Genomic DNA, 21,101 nt, shown 5'->3' with positions numbered 1-21,101 from the left:
TTAAAAACAACAGTAAGAAAGTGACAGCTGAAGGAGCTTTTATTTAAAATTACTTCATATTATGTCCATACTCATTTTCATAGGAAAATAATTTGATACTTTATTCATAACAGCTTTATCATCAAAAAGACTCAGTAAACACTGAATCAACAAGGCACTTGTATCCCAGACAATAGCTGTCGGTTGGGGAGGTGTAATCTCAAACAACACTTTTAACATAACACTAACTCTTTGAAAAAAACAAAACAAAAAAATTAAATAAATCAGTATAAACATTTTAGTACCATGAACTACAACCGAGTCAAATGTGTATGTTAAACGTGAACATTCGCAGAGTAAGAGAGGCGAGTCGTGAGTTGGAGGTGAATGTAGTGAAATGTGAAACAATAACAGTTTCTCTTCTTCATGATTAGAGCTTAGTCAGTAAATTTGGTCCTATTGAATGTTGAAGTCACTTCTGAACCGGAGGAATCTTCTAGGACATTTGATACCACACAAAATGATGTGAACCCATATTTGTGATGGTTTCACAGCTCTGCTGATGTACTGAGGTCATACTGATATGAGGTGCCTGAGTGACAGTAATGTTGGATAACCAGAAGATGGCAGTGTTGATGCACGGTAGCAACGATCTAAGCAGGATTTTCATCAGTTTTTCTCTCCCTGTTTTATCAGAACATAGACTTACTTTGGTTTTCCATGTTACTTTTGTTTTCCATGTTACTTTTGCAGTGTTGACTGCTCCCAACTTACATCCATACTTCAAACTATAAGTTAATATTGATCCAACTAGACCTGCATACGTGCAATGCTTAGAAGTCCATCCTTATGAAGATGAAAACACACACTCCCAAATGGTTGCCAGCATTAAGACTTGAGGTGAGAAAATTCACATGATTGAATCTGTTTGAATCAATTGGAGAATGACTCAACAGCGTTTTTTGTCTGTACCAAAAATGAATCAAAGCATGTATGCGTCCACCATTAACTTAATACAGTGCTTTAAATCTAACAGTCAAAATACAGAACTTAAAAAAAAAAATAAACTTTAAAAAGAGAAATTTTCTCTGAACATGTGCTTAAGTGTCTTCAGTCATTTCCCACTGCAAAATAAATAATACCAGCTTCAGGAAAGAAAAAAAATTAAAATTGGCAACCTGACGAGATCCAGCTAATTTTAAGATTACATCTTGTTATACACTGACTAATTCACAGGTTGCTCACTTGGGTCTGCATGTCAAGACTCAAAAAATACTCATTCCACAGTGCTGGTAAGAGCAGGAAGAGCTTTAAAACTACTGACCAGCTTAAATGCACAGTCGACAGCTCAAAGATTTGGCCAACTGCTCTGGAAAAACAAAATGAGAGCACTCGGGCTGCTCAAATCACTCCATCCGCACCCATCCAGCATAACTTCTTTGTCAAACTGCTCTGTGCAGTAGGCACGAGTCTGAAGGCTCGGAGGTGAACAAAACCTGTGGTGAAGGTCACATTAAATATGTTTTTGTAGAAGCATGTGTTTCTAGGTCTCTTCCTCCCACAGGCACAGCTGTTTGTGCGGTACGTAGTAAGTAAATTGGTAGCCTTTGCTGCAGCTTTTGATGCCACATTTATACGGGCTGCCCCTGCCAGAGACGTCCCTGTTGCGACAGTACTTCAGCAGGCAGGGGTACCATTCCAGTCTGAGGTTGTAGCTACAGGAGCAAGGCTGCCACAGGTCCTTCACTGTCCCGCAGCTCTGCAGACCTGGCACCTCCACTGCTTGAGGCTCGAACATGGAACCCTCGGCGCCTGAAGGATCGGGGAAAAAAAACATTTATTATAGGTAATTATCAAGCTATGTAGGTCAGTGAGGTGCTACAGTGATGTGTTCCAGTTCAAACAGTAATGCATCTGTACTAGGTCTAACTACATTCAATTAGATTTACTACAGATCCTTCTCCCCAAAATTTTCACATTTGAGAAGTAAAAGGGTTTGATGCTAAAACCCTTTATGTTTATATATGGCATATCTCTGATGATTAAACATGATAATTCAGGTTAAGAGTCTATACTTAACCCAATCAAATAATTAAACAATGAATTAATATATAAATATTTTACTAAAACATATGTAGACAATGAAATTATATTTATAGGCATACATACATACATACATACATGCACACATTACATAAATATGACTATTATTTAATACATTATATTAGGCTTTAGAGGGTTAATATATGAAGAACACAATGTCAGCGCTATATTTAATCGTGCTGGGTTTGGTAGGGTGTAATTAAGGGACGCAGTAAGCATGCTTGCCTCTGTCCAGCCAGTGTCTGACATCAGCCTCGCGCGTGTACACGGCCTCCCGGGCCACGCTGCACATGTTGTGGATGTGGGCACTCAGTTGCCACGTCCGTGTCAAATTGACCGATACGTTCATGCTCAGCATCTCCGTGCTTCTCTTCTCTTCCGCTGTGCGGATGGCCTGGGGATTTTTCTGCAAAATATAAAAAAGACTTTTAGTATTACCACTACTGTCATTCTTTAAAGCTAAATGTTTCCAGTCTTTTATCACACCTTTCATTCATTTTCACACATTTAGGACCTTGGACACCCTCCCAGGAGCAACTCATCAAAGGCCTTTTACAGCCTTTTTCCACTGAGATCTCAAATTTAAAGGGGTGGTATAATTCCCTTTTCACAAGATGTAAAATAAGTCTTTGATGTCCCCAGAGTATGTATGTGAAGTTTTAGCTCAAAATACCCCACAGATATTTTTATATAGCATGTTAAAATTGTCAGTTTCTGAGGGCGAGCAAAAATGCAGTTTTTGTGTCTGTCCCTTTAAATGCAAATGAGCGGCTGCTCCCGCACAGAGGGCGGAGCTTCAACAGCTTGCACTTACACAGACATGCACTGAAAATGTAAAAAACTTTTTTAGCCTTTTCTGTTCAAACTGGAGTCAGACAATGATGGAGAGACTCAAGAAGAAGTGACAACATGTAGAAAGCAACAGGACGTTTCTGAATGTTTAGTTGATGAATTCATGTAGCTTATGTGTAGTTATCTTCTAATCACTGATTAGCATATTCTGTCTTGATAATCTATAAATCGTGTTCAGGGGGCGGGGTTTATGTAAATTTTAGGGTTGGTGATGTCACTAACCCTGGAGGAATGTCGTGTAGTCCATACCAGCCTTTTTACTTATAGTCCTTAAAAAAACTATTTCTTTAAAAGCAAATGTCTTCCTTTGCTTTGAACTCTGAGCGTTGTAAGTTTGCAGATGTTGTTTACGCTCAAACAGCAACATTACACACTAACTAAAGTTAAAAAAGTGAAATCATAATCAACCACCCCTTTAAAACATCACACTCCTATGCAACAGTTAACCCAAAAGCTCAACTCTAACACCCCGGATCTGCTCCCTCACTCCCAATGACTTCCCCCTGCCCCGTCATCAGCCACAGAGGGAGCCTGACCTGTCGCAGTCTGGCCATGGACTCGCTGGGGATGATCTCATTGTGGTTGAGCCGTGTGATGAAGCAGAGCGCCTGGTATTGGCTCTGCCCTCTCTCCAGTTCCCCCGGGATCAGCGCCCGGAAGATCTTCACATCCTGAGAAGAAACACATGCAGTCATCATTAAATTGTGCAACTCCTTAACTAATGTGTTATATAATAACTACAAATACTGAAGTCTTTGAGTAGGAGATTTGTATGGCATCAACAAGTCAAGTCAAGTACATTTGTATAGCGCTTTTCACAATACAGATTGTATCAAAGCAGCTTCACAGTATTCAATTAAAATAATACAACAAGGTTTGTTTCTAGTGGAATTTATTGATTGATAAAATTTAATTAAATATCCCCAAAATATCCCCAACTGAGCAAGCCAAAGGCAACAGTGGCAAGGAACCGAAAAACTCCATCAAGTGACCTAATGGTGTCCTAAAACTCCATCAGGTGACCTAATGGAGAAAAAAAAACCTTGGGAGAACCCAGGCTCAGTCGGGGGCCAGTTCTCCTCTGGCATTTATGAGCTAGAGGCCGGATTGTAGTTTGAACTGTAAGACTAAAAATATTATATGAATGCCTGGCTGAAGAGATGCTACTTTAATCTAGTTTTAAACTGGGAGAGCGAGTCTGAGCAACGAACAGTATCAGGAAGACTATTCCAGAGTTTTGGAGCCAAATGTGAAAATGCTCTCCCTCCTTTGGTGGTTGTGGATATCCTAGGTATGACCAAAAGCCTTGAATTTAGTGATCTTAAAGAGCGCGATGGATTATAGGGCGATAGAAGATCCATTAAATAGACTGGAGCTAAGCCGTTTAGGGCTTTATAAGTCAGTAGCAATACCTTGTAATTAATACGGAACTTTATAGGTAACCAATGCAGTGATGATAAAATCGGTGTTATATGATCATATTTTCTTGATCTAGTAAGAACTCTAGCGGCGGCATTTTGGACTAACAGTAGCTTGTTTATTGAGGATGCAGGACAACCAGCTAGTTGCATCAAATACAAGGGCTGCATGATTAATCTTAATATACATTGTGATCAGGATTTCTGCTTCTCTCGATTATTTAAGCATAATTATCTGTGTTATTTGTGATAGATCCAAACATGAATCTCAACTATATTGTTTGTGATAGTGGTTTCTGAATAAATGCACTTACTCAACCTCTGTGCTACAACACAAATATTTAATATTTTAATATTAAAAACATTGACATAATTTGGAATTATTGTAATTAACATTAGGAATTTCATTGTTTTTGCTTTCATAATGTAGAGAGATAAGGTAAAATAACCTTGCATATGGGTTAGCGTTTGATTAATTTGTGCTTACAGGAAAGTGCAACTATTCTAATTATTAGAGATGCACCGATGTATCTGCCACTAACAGGCATCAGCCAATAAATTCTGTCCATTTTATCACGAAATTCAAACAATAAAAATTGCGTTTTGACACTCTTAAATGTGACGTGACAGATCACGCCTCAGTTCAAGCGGCAGCGTGGAGCGCAAGTCTTTTCCTTCACTTTAATACAAGTTATAGCACGAAAGAACATGCATGAACATCAAAAGGTATGTTGAAGTACAACTTACTGAAATGAGCTCAATCAGTGTTTCAACCGTGAAAAGACGTCAATAAAACAGCTTGTGAACAAGGTCACTTAACGTTGCATTTGCCTCAGGAAAGTTATCCAATGTTCACAGTTCATCATTTAGCTATAAAAAACACTAGAGATGAGCTTATTTACTGTTAATTATATATGCATGTTTGAATAAAGTGTTTATGAAAACTACCTTATATGCAACTGAGTTGCATTCAAACATTTCAGTTTTTATTTGAGTATAATTATTACATCTGAAAATAAATAGCAGTTAATATAGTTTGGGCTCTGTTAACTTTAATCTCTAATATTATAGTAATCCACCAAATGAGATGGTTGTATAGTTTGCAGAATTATTTACATAGATTTTTTGTGTCCTTTAGAGAATCAAATTATCGGCAGATATTCTGTATAATCGGCTATCATATCGGCGGAGAATTTTGTTTTGGTGCATCTCTACTAACTATAAAAGAAATTATAAAAATACATTTCTCAATTGAAAACAATTGTAATTGATCGCGATTAAAAAAATTTAAACAAAATAATTGGGATTATTAGTTTGAAGTCACTACAAAATCAAAATTGACAATTCTTATTTTTTATGGAATACTGCACTGTTTATTATAAACGATTTGTCCTTGCACATAATTATAAAAAAATATATATAATTTGCCCTTGTAATCTTTAATCAAAATAACTTCCCCTCCCTCTTGCAGCAACATCTCTTCTCTGATGACGTGTTTACTGGCGTGAGGGCGGGACAACCTGTCACTCATATGAGATTCACAGCAATAGCAAACCACAACCATCCATACATTTTTTCTTGTCCAAGAAGCCGTTTCCCTTGGATATACATAATAGGGAAGAAAAGATAATTGCATCTTCCGCTTCATGCCGACTGTAACCATTATTGTGCATCCCTATCAAATACCCATCGATTTGATTCATTTTGGCTCCTAAATTCAAGCTTTTTAGCATTTAAAAAGTCAGCTGTTGACCTTCAAGCTTACAGTCAGATCTTCATTACAACATTTTATAGTGATTCAGCCCAGAACAACAGAGAGACACCGTATATTTCAGCACATCACTGAGTTGCTGTTAGCAACCAGACCAAATATCTGGCAGTACCCCCATGCTCATAAAGACTTCCATGTAAAGGCATTATGGGAAACCCCAGAGCGGAGAGCAAGGCCACAGACCTGTGTACCCATTCATCAGCTTCTCCTTGCTCTGGCATCCTCATGACTCTGCCAGCAGAAGACACACACATTCTCCTCACTCCCCCCTCCTCGTTTTTCACAGTAAGGCCTCGAGCACCAAGCCGACAGAAGGGAGCAAGCTTTCAGGGTTTCATTCGCAAAGTAGGAGGTTTTCTCAGACAATCAAAATAAACAAGCCAAAGCTGTCTCTGTTTGTTCTGGAGCTCTCATCTCATCCTCTTTCTAGAACCTTCCATCTGGTTTCCAGAGTTGGTCAACCCCCAAACTCATGGAGCTGCAGTCTCACTGAGCCTGTGGAAAATCCATTCACATTCCAAGAATCATTCACCACCTCTAATATTCCACTTGAATGACAATGCTCTTTTATTTGTATAGTTTTCCCTGAGGAGGTCAATTCAATTACGCAGACAAACTTTGGCCTTGTCCACTCTTATAATTTTTCGTTTGAAAGTTGAAACCCCATCTTTTTCTCTCCGTTTTGGTCTTCCGTCCACACAGTGGATAAATATGAAGTTGTAGTGCAGACCGTGAAGACGTAAGCTTCCAAAAACTATGACACGTTTAGTCGTGTGATGCATATTGTACCGATAGATATCTGTTTATAGCCATTATTGTGCCTGTTATGTGCTATTCACTTTCACACTGTTGCTAAAGATATGTTACTTTGCACACTCTTCATATCACAGTCCTGCAAAGCTGAAAATTGTACTTGCAATTGCTGTCCTGCGGCAAAACATGAGAGCAGTTGCGTTTTAGACTAAACATATAATGGTGATTGAGTGCGACCTGAGCGCAGGAGTGCCATTTAAACTAGACTAGAAGTGCCATTTAAAAATAAAAAGACATCAATATGTAATATATAAAAAAATCACTTTACAAATAAAAAAATAAAAAAATAAAAAAATAATATTTGGGGCCAGTAACCCTTAATATTAAGTGAATATTTGGGGCCAAATATTCCACAATATTACTGTTTTCACAATTTTTTATCAAAGCAAATATTTGAGCATGAAATTTTTTTTTAAAACATAAAAAAAAAAAAAATCAGAAGTGTATTTTCATTTATTTTTCCCTTTATCGAACTACTTTCTAGCATCTCTTATTTATGTTCACAATAGACATTACATTACATGAACACTATACAAAATGAAAAAGTAAAAACTAAAGTGCACAGATCCCAATCTGTGAATCAGTACATATAATGACAGACATCCAAAAATTTTAACTCAAACCTATATTGCGAAGAACTGTTCAGCATGGAAGTTCTTCAAAGGACGAAGCAGCAGGAACGCAATTAAACTGACGGAGGAGGCAGAACTGGTGGAATTACCGCATGGGTGACAGAACAATCAGCAAACGCAAGAGGGGGGGAGTGAGCAGGCAGTTGTTATTTTAAGCTCCGGCACTAGAAGGACCTCTTCAGAAAGGCGGTTTGCTTTAAGGAACAGAGAGAGGGGTTGGTGAGGTGAGGGTTGGTGGGGTGAGGGGGGGGGGGGGGGGGGCTGCTTTAGCCACTCAATTTAATTATAGGGAAGTGTTGGCGTCACTGCTTTGCAAACACCTTCATGACAACAGGGAGAAACCCTGCAAGCTGACACTGCACAGGTAAACCACTCACGTCTGCTGTTGCAAGCTGACATGATATCAGTAGCTCAATCATTGAATTCTTTTTACAACTATCCTTTATCTTCATTGCTTGACAATTTCCTCTTATCTGAGGCGAATATCTCTTTCGCTTTCCTCCAGGGTCCTGTTGCAATTCTCTGTTTGACCCCCTCCATGCAGGAACATGCCTAAGCCGGGTTAGTGAGTAAATACTTCAGTCAGGTAGATCCTCAGCTCAGTTTTTCATTCATTCACCCTCCAACCTTGCACAGGTCCACCAAATGACCAGATTAGAAACTAAACAAATCTTGGTGCAGAAGAGTTTATTTTGACAGTCCTGAAGAAATATATCTCTGAAGTCCAAGCAAACATTAGCTTCTGCTCCTGGTCCTGCTGCAGGATCACGGCGTGTTTGTTTAGACTATGCTGTTGACGTCTGACAATGGCATCATCACAAAGTTTGGCACGGCTTTCACAGCCAGTTTCAAATGTAGCTTATGCCATAAAATTCACGTCAGACATACAACGTTAAGAACAATCACAGATGAAAGATTGGATAAACCAAAGATTTTTTCAGAAATACTTCCTTTGTGTTTAACAGAATAAAGTCAAACAAGTTTGGAATGAATTTGTGCGATTGGGTGAACTATCCCATAACTAAAGCCAAGTGGACACTACAAGACTCGTCACTTCTGCTTTGTTTTGGAACTTGTAACTTAAGCGATTGCTGCTTGGATCTGAATTTGTAGTAGTTTATATAACATTAGCCTTCCAACTCTGTTTGTTTGTGTCTCTTATACATAAAACACCCTCTAAAATTCCTCTCTAGAGACGAGCAACTATGACAGAAGAGATTAAATACATGTTTGTTCATTCTGCCACACTACAATGCAGAGACATTGATGAATGATTTTAAAAACCATGTCAATTAAATTATATTTGTTCTGCCACTATAAAGATGTTTGCTTTATGTTTGCAAGTGCTTTCTATTATAACCACTGGCATTAATAATGTCTACCCAGGAGGCCTTAAGAGGAATTGCTTAAGATCCCTGTTTGCAATACAATGCACACTGTCATTAAAAACTTTGAACTGCACAAAACAAAAACACGAATTACACAAGAGAATTGAGAAAACTAAATGTTGTGCAAAACAAGAGGGTATCTACTTCAAGGTTTCACATTACATGCATTATTAACATCTGCATAACCATGAGTCAAAATCTGCTTAGGGGTAATAATGCAACAACAGTTTTAAAAAGTGATATTTCACTATTATTTACAACAGGATTTTCAAGGTGGGTTTAAATAAAAGAATTTTGTTAAAAAAGACAAACAACTTTGTGCATCAAAACCACTAATTTCCTGGTAAAAATTAATTTGATTTTCCGAAGTCAACACATTTTGACAGGTGATTAAGGCCATGATGAATGACAGAGGCCATTTTTTTCATTTACACCCCTACTCTTTTTTTGCGAAGGACATCCTGGGATTTTTAATGACCACAGAGAGTCAGAACCTCGGTTTTAACGTCTCATTCGAAGGTGAGTGCTTTTTGACAGAATAGTGTCCCCATCATTATACTGGGGCGTTAGGACCCACACAGACCACAGGGTGAGCGCCCCCTGCTGGCCTCACTAACACCTCTTCCAGCAGCAACCTGGTTTTCCGGGAGCTCTCCCATCCAAGTGCTGACCAGGCTCAGCCCTGTTTAGCATCAGTGGGCAACCAGTCTTGGACTATGGGGTGATATGGCTGCTTTCAAACATTTCTAGCATTTCATAGTTCACCCCTCATCCACGTTATCACGTCCGTCAAAAACTTGGGCTGGCTGTCGGTTGGGATATTAGAACTTGTGGGCATCAATCACATCACTGAATACTTGTCGGCTAAAGAAAAATGTATTACCTTTCGATCCATCAGTTTTCAAATCCACATCATCTGAATCTCACAACACTGATGTCTGTCAGAAAATTACATACACAATACCCGGTAGTATTTACGAGAAGCATAGGTCCAGTGAGTAAACGCATTTCCTGAAAAACCCACACTACCGTATGTTTTGAATGTGCCATCACTTTCTGAGAAGAGGGAGAAATGGCAGCCTGAGAAGCTTTAACTTGCTGTCTGTCAGAGACGATAACGTACATAATACATAACGCACAAGAGTATAAATTTGTTCTTCACTCACTGATATTGAATCGGAATGATCAGGGACCTGAGTGAAATACTTCACACTGCATGCTAAAGACAATAAAGACCAATCCAATAGAAAAACTTCACCGGGTTAGTGAACATCGTTCACATGTCACATGTGTTGGTTTTGAAGACATTTTTTATGCACAAACTACGCATTTTGATTCTGACATTCCTGACATAATTTTTTTATTAAAATCTGTCTTAACGCAATTCATAATGTGCTATAATAGAGAGTGATAAACGCTCTTCTTTTCAACGCTCTTCTTTTCAACAGGAAATACAACAGCACACATTCTTCTGTTGACATGTTTATAGCTGCTACCTGAGTCAAAACACATCTGTATTAATGGCAAAGGCATTTGAAGATTACTTTAAAGCTCCCTTGATAACTTTTTACTACCACATAAGTACGTACAACCGCATACTTGCCAAGCATTGATCTGCGTAACGTATGTTTCCAGCCTTCCTGGCCGTAATCATTTATTCATGTCACTCCAGTCCAAACCTGTATGACTTTTTATGAAGAACACAAAAGAGAAGTTTTTTTGGACCCCATTGTCTTTCATTGTATGAACAAAAAACGAAACATTCTTCAAAATATCTTTTTTGTTCCACAGAAGTCAGTCAGTCATACAGGTTTGGAACAACATGAGGGATGAGACATAAATGGTGACAATTTTCATTTTTTGGGTGGCATTTCCCTTAAGCCAAGTCAGTAGACTGAAGTCATCAAGGCTGAGTCAGAATGCAGGTACGCATGCTTTGAAATTTCCCTTATGAAACAAAATTCCAGATTGGCAAGACGTCAAAGATTCAACGGTTATGAAGTATTACATATTTCACCCCGAGCAGTTAAAGCTAATTAAGGGAAAGATTCAATAGACAAATAACAAGGCACGCAGACATGATCCAGAAGAAACAGATATGCAAAATGTTTATGGTAAATGTGGTTCCTCTTCAAGGAGAAACGCCATTGCCTAGAATTTCAGTTTAACTGGATTACGGCTCCTTATGTGACGGCAGAGATGTTTAATTGGTTTTTTTAAGAAGGCTGGTGAAAAGGCACAGGTGCATGCCAGCATTTAACATTTCGCTCTGATGAACAGCAACCTCGGACAAAAGACAGAGCGTGGGAGAAATGCCTGAGTTGTGGTGGTTAAAATACAAGAGGAATTTGATGTCTTACACATTTAACAAAAACACAACATGCATTGCAGTAAATAAAAGTCAACAAAAAAGGAACCAAGCAATTCTGTTTTGGTAACATCTTAAAGTAGATTTCCTCTGAATATGACACCAAAAACCAAACAGCATGGCAAAAATAGAGGCACTTGGCTATTACGGAAATGGAAGACCATTGCTTCCACTGAGTTGTCTCAATGTGACCTTTGACTCCTATTTGGCATGTGGCTAACTTGAGCTCTTGCGGGACAGCAGGGATGTCTTTACCCTGTTTCAGCTGTCTTAATGTGCTTCACACTCACTGATATATGTTCATCTGCTCCAGTGAAGATCATGGCGTTACCCCCTATGGGCTGTTAACTTCTTCCACAACCATCTTAAAACTAACAAAACATCTGGATTTAGAACAAAAGCTTAGGCAATGCGTTTTATAATAAATCAAGATCTTAAAGCTGATGCCCCTTTACAACAGTTACGCCAATATTTCAACACCCCCTACCAAGCCAAAGGTATTGCACAAGACACAGAGGGAGACGTCAGAGCGTGGGAGAAGAAAAGACAAGACCCAAACGCAGCAGGGAGAAATCATGCTGTTCCTGTAAACTATAAGGGGGAAGTACATCTCATTTCCATTGAGATATGCCTCATCAAGAAAACAACAATGCAACCCTAGGTTATACAATGTCTTTCACCAGGAAGTTGGACTTAGCAAGAACTGATGTAACCCAAAAAGCTTGATTCATAAAGCAATGACTCAAACAGATCATAGGATCAAACTCTTGTGGCTGTTAAGACATGTCACTTTGGAGGGGCTTTAAGGAAACAGCTAATCCTGAATGATAAAAGGCATGTTTAACTATGCTAAACTAATTCCGGGAGTGAAGTGAATGAATTATGATGAGTATTAAAATGCTCTTCATCTCCCTTCAGGGTCCAAATGTGCCTAATGCAAATAAAAACGGCTTTGGTGAGTAAATAAGGCAGATGCACAGTAACTATTAGGAACTACAACATTACATGATTAAAGAATGATTGATGCTTCAGTAGTGATTCAAAACAAAGTGATATGAATGGTAAAACATATGTTGCGATGCTCACGTTCTCTTTTCCCTCAAATGGAAAATATGGAATACTGCTTGCAATATGCCACCAAAATGGAAATATGAGGAATAAAATCACATATCACATTTTAGTGAAAGAAAACAAAAAGAAAGATAAATTTATTGTCAATTTTAAGTATATTATATTCAAATAGCATATATTCACATTATAAATTTAAACATATTTATGGTTTGAATTCTTCCACCACTGGCAAAATCTTGTAAACTTGTGTATCGTTCAAACCAGTGACTAAGGCAGAAATTACCACCTTGATTACATACTATACGCTGCTATGGTACAAAGAAAGCAATCTTCAGCAATCAAACTGATGATATGCAATATGCTCGTGACAACTTATGAAACACGAAGACAGTCCATTTAAGCTCACACAGGGATTTTTTAAAATGCAATCTGTGCAATCAAGAGTTTTAGCAAATTGCAACAGTAAAAGACTGCTGTGCTAAAAGAAAGTGCAAGAAAATTAAGCTTCAAACATCAGCATATTTCAGTTTCTCAGAGCTCAAAATATTTTACCACTGACACTGCTCGAATGTGCTCTGGATCAACTGGACTTGAACAGTTCAGCACATAACAGTGTCTGTGGGTAAATGAGGCCTCTTCTTTCTTTCTCAGCGGCACTCAAAGGGTCAACATCTGCCTTATTCTGGCTTGAATAAAGACATCAGCTTGTAGCCAAGAGGGCTGCCAGAGATGTCCTGCCTGTTGCCGACACACTTGAACATGAAAATGTGAACTGAACTGTAACTGGTTATCAGAGACAGCACACAGTTTGCTGTATTGTAAGCAGTGTGGTGAAAAACCCATTTTACATGTGATTTTAAAGGTGAAATGTGCTGTTTCTACATTCTAATAAATAAAATCACCTCTAGATCCAGCACATTGCAATGCACTATTTATACTGTGCCAGTCATGCAATGTATTAGTTCCTTTATTGTAATGACAGCAGTAAAACAGCAACGTCTACACAACGGGTGTGGTCTTCCATTCATATTGACATGAATCATTTAAACATATATTGTGTCATCATGAGAGCGGTTGTTCAAGCCTTGGCGGTTTGTAGTTACGGTCACATCCCTGTCACATGTCTCAGAATTAGTGGGACATTTTGAAACAGGTTGGACTGGCTAGGTTCAAGTGGGCATGTTCACACACCTGGATGGCATCCAAACACAATCACTGATATATCACTGATTGAAAAGCTAGGACATAAAAGGCAGACAAGTTCCCACAAGTGACAAAACGACAAATTTAAAAGTGAAACAACTTCAAAATTCCACTGAGCTTATGATGAGTTCCTAAAATCAGAGCCAACACAACACGTTGTCAACAACAATAAATCAATGATTGCCCCAGAGTTGAATCTTATACAATAAAGTTTACAGCTGGCTCAAACGTTATGAGCCGATAACATTTCAAAGTGAAGAGGAGGGATGGCTTGTGTCCAAGCAGGTCACAGATATCCCAATAGGGAGATGAGCATAAAAGCAGACCGCTCGGCTCCTCGGTTGGCAGTGGATGCGAGCTGAGATGAATTCATCGTCATCACTGCATATGCTGCCGATGGGCAGAGACAGAGCGCTGAGAAACATAATACAACTAGAAAGACAACGGAACAGTTTAAGAGAAAAGCTTGAGTTAGAGATGAAAGATCAATGTGATCACACGTAGTATCTCTTCCACCAAACAGTTGCCGCTGGATTGTGAGGTGTTGCTCTAATTCCTGCAAGCCGAAACAGTCGAAGTAGGCCAAATTGTAAAAGAACCTCATACAGCCCACACTTTTTCCACACAAACAGGAAAAAAGGCCAGTCTGTTACTCAGATATATCTGTTTTTTTATATTATGAAAATGTATGCTTAAAAAGGGCCACAACCACATGATTTGCGTGATATTCCTATCTCATCTGATTTCCATTGAAACTTGACCTGAACAGTAACAAAACATCACGCTGTTATATATGGGTAAACTGTATCTGAGTATGGAAGCTTGTTTCAGCCACTGAATAAAAAAAATCTAAAAAGATAATTGCGACTTTTTCTCACAATTCAGACATTTTTTTTCTCTGAATTGCGTGATATAAACTTGCGATTCTGACCTTTTTTCTCAGAATTGTGTGATATAGGCCTAGTCACAATCGCTTATTAAAAAGTCAGAATTGCCAGATATAAACTTGCATTTCTGAGAAATAAAGTCAGAATTACAAGATATAAACTCACAATTCTGACTTTATAACATGCAAAACTTGGAATTCGGAGGGAAAAAAAGTCAGTCTTTTTTCCCCTCAGAATTGGACTTTATAACTCGCAATTGCGAGTTTATATCAGAATTGTGAGATGCAAACTTGCAGTTGTGAGAAAAAAGTACCCTTTAATGATGCCATGTAAATAAAATAAAACATTTTAAAACAATTAAAATATAAGGTGTAACACTTTACATTAAGGTCACCTTAGTAAATGGTTAATGCAGAAACTAACATTAACTAAAAATGAGCGATACATTTGTTGTAGTTTATTTATTCATTTTGGTTAATGTAAGTCCCCCTGTGGTGAAAATCAAGTTTTTAATGTTGTTTATATGTCTATGTGGTGTTTTTAATGTACTTTAAAACCATGTGCAAATTCATAAATCAACACCATTTTGTATTTTCCCTTAAAACTGCAGTGAACCAAAGACAGTCTCAAAAACACGGTTTGAAATCGCTGGTGATTCTGACGTCACAAACTACCTTGTAACCAATCACGTCAACGATTGGATCTCTGAGCTGGTGTGAGTGAGTGGAGGCGGGGCTAATTTACATATTCATAGAATCATGTTTACTAAATGAGGCAAGGGTGTAGAGTTACATTCAAGCTATTTTAAGGGATAAAATGATTGATCACAGGGGGGACTCTAATAAAAATGCAACTGTTTATTGTTAGTTAGCTCAGGTTAATTAAAGGGGCTATATGTAAGGATTTTCATGTATTAATTGCTTTTTCATTTGCCAATGTTTGATAAGCTTGTAATGAAACTTAAAAAACGAGACCTCCTCCGGCTTCCTAAGTCGTCTATGAAAGCCTGTAGACTGATTTTTACGTGAAGGACTCAAGAATGTTTTTGTCAGGAAAATCAAAAAGATGTGGCCGTTACGCACCCTCCCGAGAGCCTCTCTTTCGTTAAATGACACATGAAATGGATGTTTTTACACTGTTCAGGTCAGGATAATAGTCTCACATAGCCAGATTTATATAGTCTATAGTATCAAATAATCAAACTATCAATCATAACATTAGCCATGTTTCCATCCAAAGTTGCAAATAAAGCACCATTTCCATCCAGTGATTCGAAGAAAACCAAATCGTGACTTCCTGATAAACCGGCACTAAATATCACAAAGAAAAATGGAAGTTGCTGCAGCCGTAGAAGCCATAATATTTTTTGTATATAATAAATTACTTGCACCTCAGAGCGTGCAGACGAAACGCAATAAACACAGTCATGTTATTTTGCTTTCGGAGGCAGATGCTGCAGTTTGGGAACGCAGTCATTTAAGTCGTGTTCTGAAAGGTAATTATACCGAACCACTTTAACAACAGACTTCGCTCAGGCATTTCAGAATGGCCAAAACAGCATTTCAGATGCTGTGCAATAAGATCAGTCCACTGGTTGGTCCAGTTATGCCGTCCCATCGCAAAGTAACATGTCTTTTTTGATGCGCATTGAGAAATGTATTCTGTAAATGTGTTTCCATTGTAGATTATGTGCATGTTTTCTTATCGGATATCGTCTGAATGTTCATTAACAATATATCGCTGCAAAGGTATCACAAACTTCTTTTGACTTTTAAGCCAAGAACGAAAAAGAACTTTGCCATTAATATATCGGGGCATTAAATCAATCAGTTTCTTGTACGTTTTGTGTGCATTAACCATGTTAACCGTGTGCGTTTCTGGCTGCAGTTCACATAACGGCCACCGGTGTCGCTAATATCAAGGGTTTCTGAATTCTACACACAGCCCCTTTATATAATATTATTGGATACAACTTTTAATTTTAATAAAGTATTAGTAAATGTTGAAATTAACATTAACCAAGAAAAGGAAAGGCTTTAGAAGTATTTTGATTGTTAACTAATGTAGCAAACTAATGTTAACAAACGGAACCTTTTTGTTGTTATTATTGTGTATAAGTGTAACCAAGTTAGAAAGAAGAAAATAAAATAATCAACAATACAATTCTCATTTGCTGAATCTGGTCTAAAATATGCCATGGTTGGCATTTCATCCATGTAAATTCCACAACAACAGAAAACTAAACCAAAGCAGCATTCACTCTGATGAATGAAAGATATTTAGAGCTATGCTATGCCAAATCTGCAATCAAATGCCTATGTAAAAGAAAAGATAAGAAAAGAAAAGAAAAAAACTCTACACAAGTACACAGCTTTGGAAATCAAAACCAGAGGGTTCACTTAGCACCTGATTAGGCAGATACCAGAATAGCCATACTTCATTTAGTAATATAAATGAATATTTGTCTTCCTCCATCCCTGTTAAAAGCCCTTTCAATGCAGTAAATCCAGTAAGGCAGCAGGAAGTCCTCGTTCATTCAAATTTCCATAAATCCCTGAGATACAGGGGAAACAGATGAGAACCACATGTGAGAAGAATGGAGACAGGCCCGCCAGTGGAACTGATAAAAAGAGGAAAGGAAAAGTTCAAGCCTTCCCAAATGTGATGCAAACCCCCACACTGACCACATCTGTGGAGGATCAGGGGACGTGAGGGGCAGAGGGCTGCTGACGTGACTGAACTGAGGCGGATGAGGCCAGTGACAGTGCCACTGCTAATCCTGATGGTATGATCACCAGTGAAAGAATCTGACCTCAGGTCAGAAGTTCATCACTAATGTGGATGATTTAACACAGAGACACGGACTTTAATGGCACGAGGAAGGAAAAGTAACCACTTCTCAAATTACCAATATTTGAGGCTTCATCACTGTAGATGATCTGGTAGGCTAAATGACAAATATAGTAAAGGCTAGAAATGTAGGTAAAATGATCCAAACTTTTTTTTTTTTTTTTTGAGCTGACACTTTGAATGTACTGTAATTTTCTTTGGATTAAAGTGCCAGCTAACTAACTAAATAACTAAATGTAAATGTAACTAAATGTAACCATTTACTAAAAAAAAATTCTAGTAAAGCTAGAAATTTAAGTAAAATCATTCAAATCTAATAGGCTGAGCAGAAACCTTGAATGTACTGTAATTTGCTTTGGATTAGCAAGTCAACTAATCAAATGTAAATGTATAGTTTTGTGGAACTCCAAAATCACATTCACAACTTCTGCTTCTTAAAATAAGTTGAAGTATTTTATATTGAACATGTAGCCTATATATTGAATACAGCATTTTATATTGAACATAGCTTTTTTTTGTTTTTTTTTGTTTGTTTGTCTGAAAGTGATAGAGCATTTGTCCTTCAGAGTGTTCCTTAATATGAAATAAGACTAATAAGACTTAGGCCTGTTAAAGTCCTCAAATGTAATTTTGTTGACTTGATATTCAGAAATGCTCAAATAATTCCCCTATACTGTGAAAGGGGGCGGGTTCATGAAAAAAGTCAAGCAATATAATGCATTCCAGCACACTTCAGTGACAATCATATTAAACAAACATACATTTATCCTGGCCATAGTTTTCAACTTACCTGTTTGAAATCGGCCACAAAAGTTATAAGAGTCCCATCTCCTTGTTTAAACTCCACAGTGATGGAGTCTTTCTCACTGTCCGCCTCCAGAAGTTCATCTGTGATCTGTCCATCGGCCAAACGAACCTTCACCTTCAGCTCAGAAGCAGACCCGAGAGTTACTGTCACAGTGAGCAGCAAAACCAACACAGTAAACCGAACTGAACCCGGTGAAATCCACCTCGCAAACATGCCAGATAATCCTAAAAGTCAAACTCCGGGCTCAGAAGGAGAATCCACAGGAATTACAGTCGCTGATGCGGTTCGACTCATTCCACAAGTCTTCAGATAGACTCCGCTATCTCCTCAAAACAATCACAGCCGCTTCACTTTCACAACTTCATCCATATTTTTTGGAAGCTGGAAATACAAATGAATTCATAAAGTCTTTTAAAAACAGGTCTAGAGACTTTCCACGTTTGGTAAATAAACATTTAAGAGAGCCGCGTCACACACGGATCCATCTGGTGTTTGCACTCGTCTCGCGCCTCTCACTGAGGGAACTTTGATTCGTGAGCTCTTGCCGACTCGTGCCACTGACGCTCGCGTTCATTCAGTTCACTGCGCTTCACGCTGACTTCAGTCTTAGTTTCTGTTTTTCTCCTCTGGAGTTTTTTCCTCTCTCTCCTAGTCATTGCGGATTCGTCACTTCCTTCATTATCCAAAGTGCAGCAGTCCACCGGGCTCCCAAAGTTTCGCAGGCAGCGCTCGAAAACTCTTAAAGGCGTAGCGCCCTCTCAAATAACCGTCTGATTAATACACAACTCCTCAGATTTATTTCTAGCACTTAACTCTTTATGCAATGTAGGTGATTTACATATCATATTCATTAACAAAGAATACTTGTATATTATGTACATTTGCAATATATTATTTTATCCTAGATATGTGATAATATTAGCCTAACTATGCTTATTAAACGCAATACAATATTAGGCTAATCACACTCAGTTTTATTTGTTTCTTAATCTGATTTAATTATAGAGTTACAAGTGAGTTATCATGTGCCAATATTAATGTTAGACTATATGGTTCTTAAAGTTTGGGATTTCAAAAAGGCAACTTTTTTAATCATAAAAAAATAGATAGCCTATTTAGAATTAGCTGTTAGCCTCCCGAGCATCAGAAATTCATGAAACAGAGCATGTTTGCTCAGAATGACTTGTTTTCTATATTTACAAAGCTTTGAGAAGTTTGGACTTTGTACACACACGACATAGACTATAGTCATAGGTTATGAGTCATCAGACACATAAAAAAAATAGAATCTGCTATAATCAACATTCTTTTGTTAGCTTTTTACCAGCATGGTCTAAAGCTGATGTGTGTAAAGTTTGGTGAAGGTCTGACAAACGGCCTAGAAGTTCGTTTAAAAAAAAAAAAAAAAAAAAAAAAAGTTTAATCATTATTAGATTTGCTATTGTTGTGGCTTAAAGCAAGAAATTCAGAAGAAAGAAGAATTTTGATTCCGTCACACACAATTGCGGAGTTAATAGCTCAAATGTAAAGTAGCTTATTATAGCGCCACCTTGAGGCCGATTTTAACTAAATTTGGTACATATATTCATTTTCACACAATGTACAAATATACATTTTTGTACCATTAGGCCATTCAGATTTGCTGTTATTAGCTGCTGAAATTTGATTGACTGCTGGTGGCCTTGTTTTTTTTTTAAGTATCCTGGTCTATAAGTTAGGACGTCCACCAAATAAGATGCATACAAATTTTCAACTTCGTGGATTTATTACAGCACCACCTAGAGTCAGACAGGTGTGTGACTGTGCGCCTTAGGGGTGCACAATTGGGAACATCCACTCAATTTTGGGATCTCTGTGATTTACGTCTTTGACGTCCATACACTTTTACACCCATACACCAAACAAAAATAAGGAAGAAAGAAAAAGAAAATCAGTACAAACACAATATGGGTTCCAGCACCTTCGGTGTATTTAATACTATAAAGCTTTACATGGCCTATATAATAGTTGTCAGAAATATAGAACAGTTTGTTTGTACAAAATCTCAAAAAAGTTTGTATATGTGTATATTTTGTATCATATTTGATACATCAAGCTTTTATGGCCCATTTATAATATAGTGAGAATATGGAGCATATACTTGAGGAGGAAAAAAAAACACTTTTTATTCACTAAACAAAAATATGCAATTTTGTGCAAATGTTGTTATGTGGCCAAAACGTAAGATGATATTCTTATAGCATTCCTGCATACGTCACCAGAGAGATAGTGAATTTTTATTTGACGCTGACGATCTGAAGCGGAACTCTTAACAAAACTAGAGTGATGATTTCCATACACCAGACCAGACTGTAAATGTTCACAGTTCTAAGTGGAATCTTACACCGTGAATTACCTCTTGAGCAGAAGATCCTCTAGCTGTGGCTCATCAGAGCTTATTTCCAGGTGATGTGTTTCTTGCTGGGTGGCCCAAGTATTCCTCAGGGAGCACATCACCTCTGGGCACATGCGCTGGAGAGCTTCACCGGAGGAGAAAGCAAATAGACAGCCTGTGGTCTTGAGTAAACACTGTCAGCTGGGTCAGGACACTGGTCAATACAGGTGATGTATTGGAGTGAAGTTCAGGTAAACATGTCCTTTTGTGACTGGCTAAACTAAAGCATTTACAGCTTTGGAGGAGGTAAAAGAGAGAGAACGGATATTAGTCACTGCCGTTTGACCAGCTGTTACTTCACTTTGTTTTGTATGTTTGCATCAACATTGGCTGTAAAAAAAAAGAAGAAAAAAAGGAAAATGTTTAGTGCTATTTTAAATGAGAATTATCCTGACATCTTTGTATCTGCTACCAGACAGATTTTTTTTTCTTGCTTTACGTAGTAAAAAACTTTCTTTAGAAAGGAAATCATGCATCTACTGTACAGTCTTTCCAAGTTTCATAGTACAAAGTGTAATTTGGAG

At 37.9% G+C, this 21,101-nt stretch overlaps 1 protein-coding gene and 1 long non-coding RNA gene across 2 annotated transcripts; one reads left to right on the top strand and one right to left on the bottom strand.

Annotated features, from left to right (window-relative positions):
* Positions 1 to 21: 21 nt before the first annotated feature.
* oafa (OAF homolog a) lies at positions 22 to 18,852 on the bottom strand. The gene is made up of 4 exons (XM_082179642.1): positions 18,126 to 18,852; positions 3,471 to 3,605; positions 2,308 to 2,488; positions 22 to 1,791 (listed from the first exon to the last, which is right to left on the bottom strand). Exons 1-4 carry the CDS (start codon positions 18,354 to 18,356, stop codon positions 1,523 to 1,525), a joined length of 816 nt encoding a protein of 271 aa, XP_082035768.1. The 5' UTR covers positions 18,357 to 18,852; the 3' UTR covers positions 22 to 1,522.
* LOC309506089 lies at positions 7,364 to 10,259 on the top strand. The gene is made up of 2 exons (XR_014208633.1): positions 7,364 to 7,802; positions 7,858 to 10,259. It is a non-coding gene; the product is annotated as an uncharacterized lncRNA (long non-coding RNA).
* Positions 18,853 to 21,101: the final 2,249 nt, after the last annotated feature.

Source organism: Leuciscus leuciscus (genome assembly GCF_965113295.1).
Source record: "Leuciscus leuciscus genome assembly, chromosome: 9".
Classification (NCBI taxonomy): Eukaryota; Metazoa; Chordata; class Actinopteri; order Cypriniformes; family Leuciscidae; genus Leuciscus; species Leuciscus leuciscus.
The sequence above is the reverse complement of the archived record's forward strand: the minus strand, read 5'-3'. Positions and strand labels throughout refer to the sequence as shown.

What these genes read in the sequence shown, in the direction of transcription:
- oafa (XM_082179642.1), bottom strand. Translation starts at nt 18,356, where the DNA reads ATGTTTGCGAGGTGGATTTCACCGGGTTCAGTTCGGTTTACTGTGTTG. An exon ending in TTGTGGCCGATTTCAAACAG is followed by an intron (nt 3,606 to 18,125) that starts GTAAGTTGAAAA and finishes GTTTCTTCTCAG; the next exon opens with GATGTGAAGATCTTCCGGGC. An exon ending in CCATGGCCAGACTGCGACAG is followed by an intron (nt 2,489 to 3,470) that starts GTCAGGCTCCCT and finishes TATATTTTGCAG; the next exon opens with AAAAATCCCCAGGCCATCCG.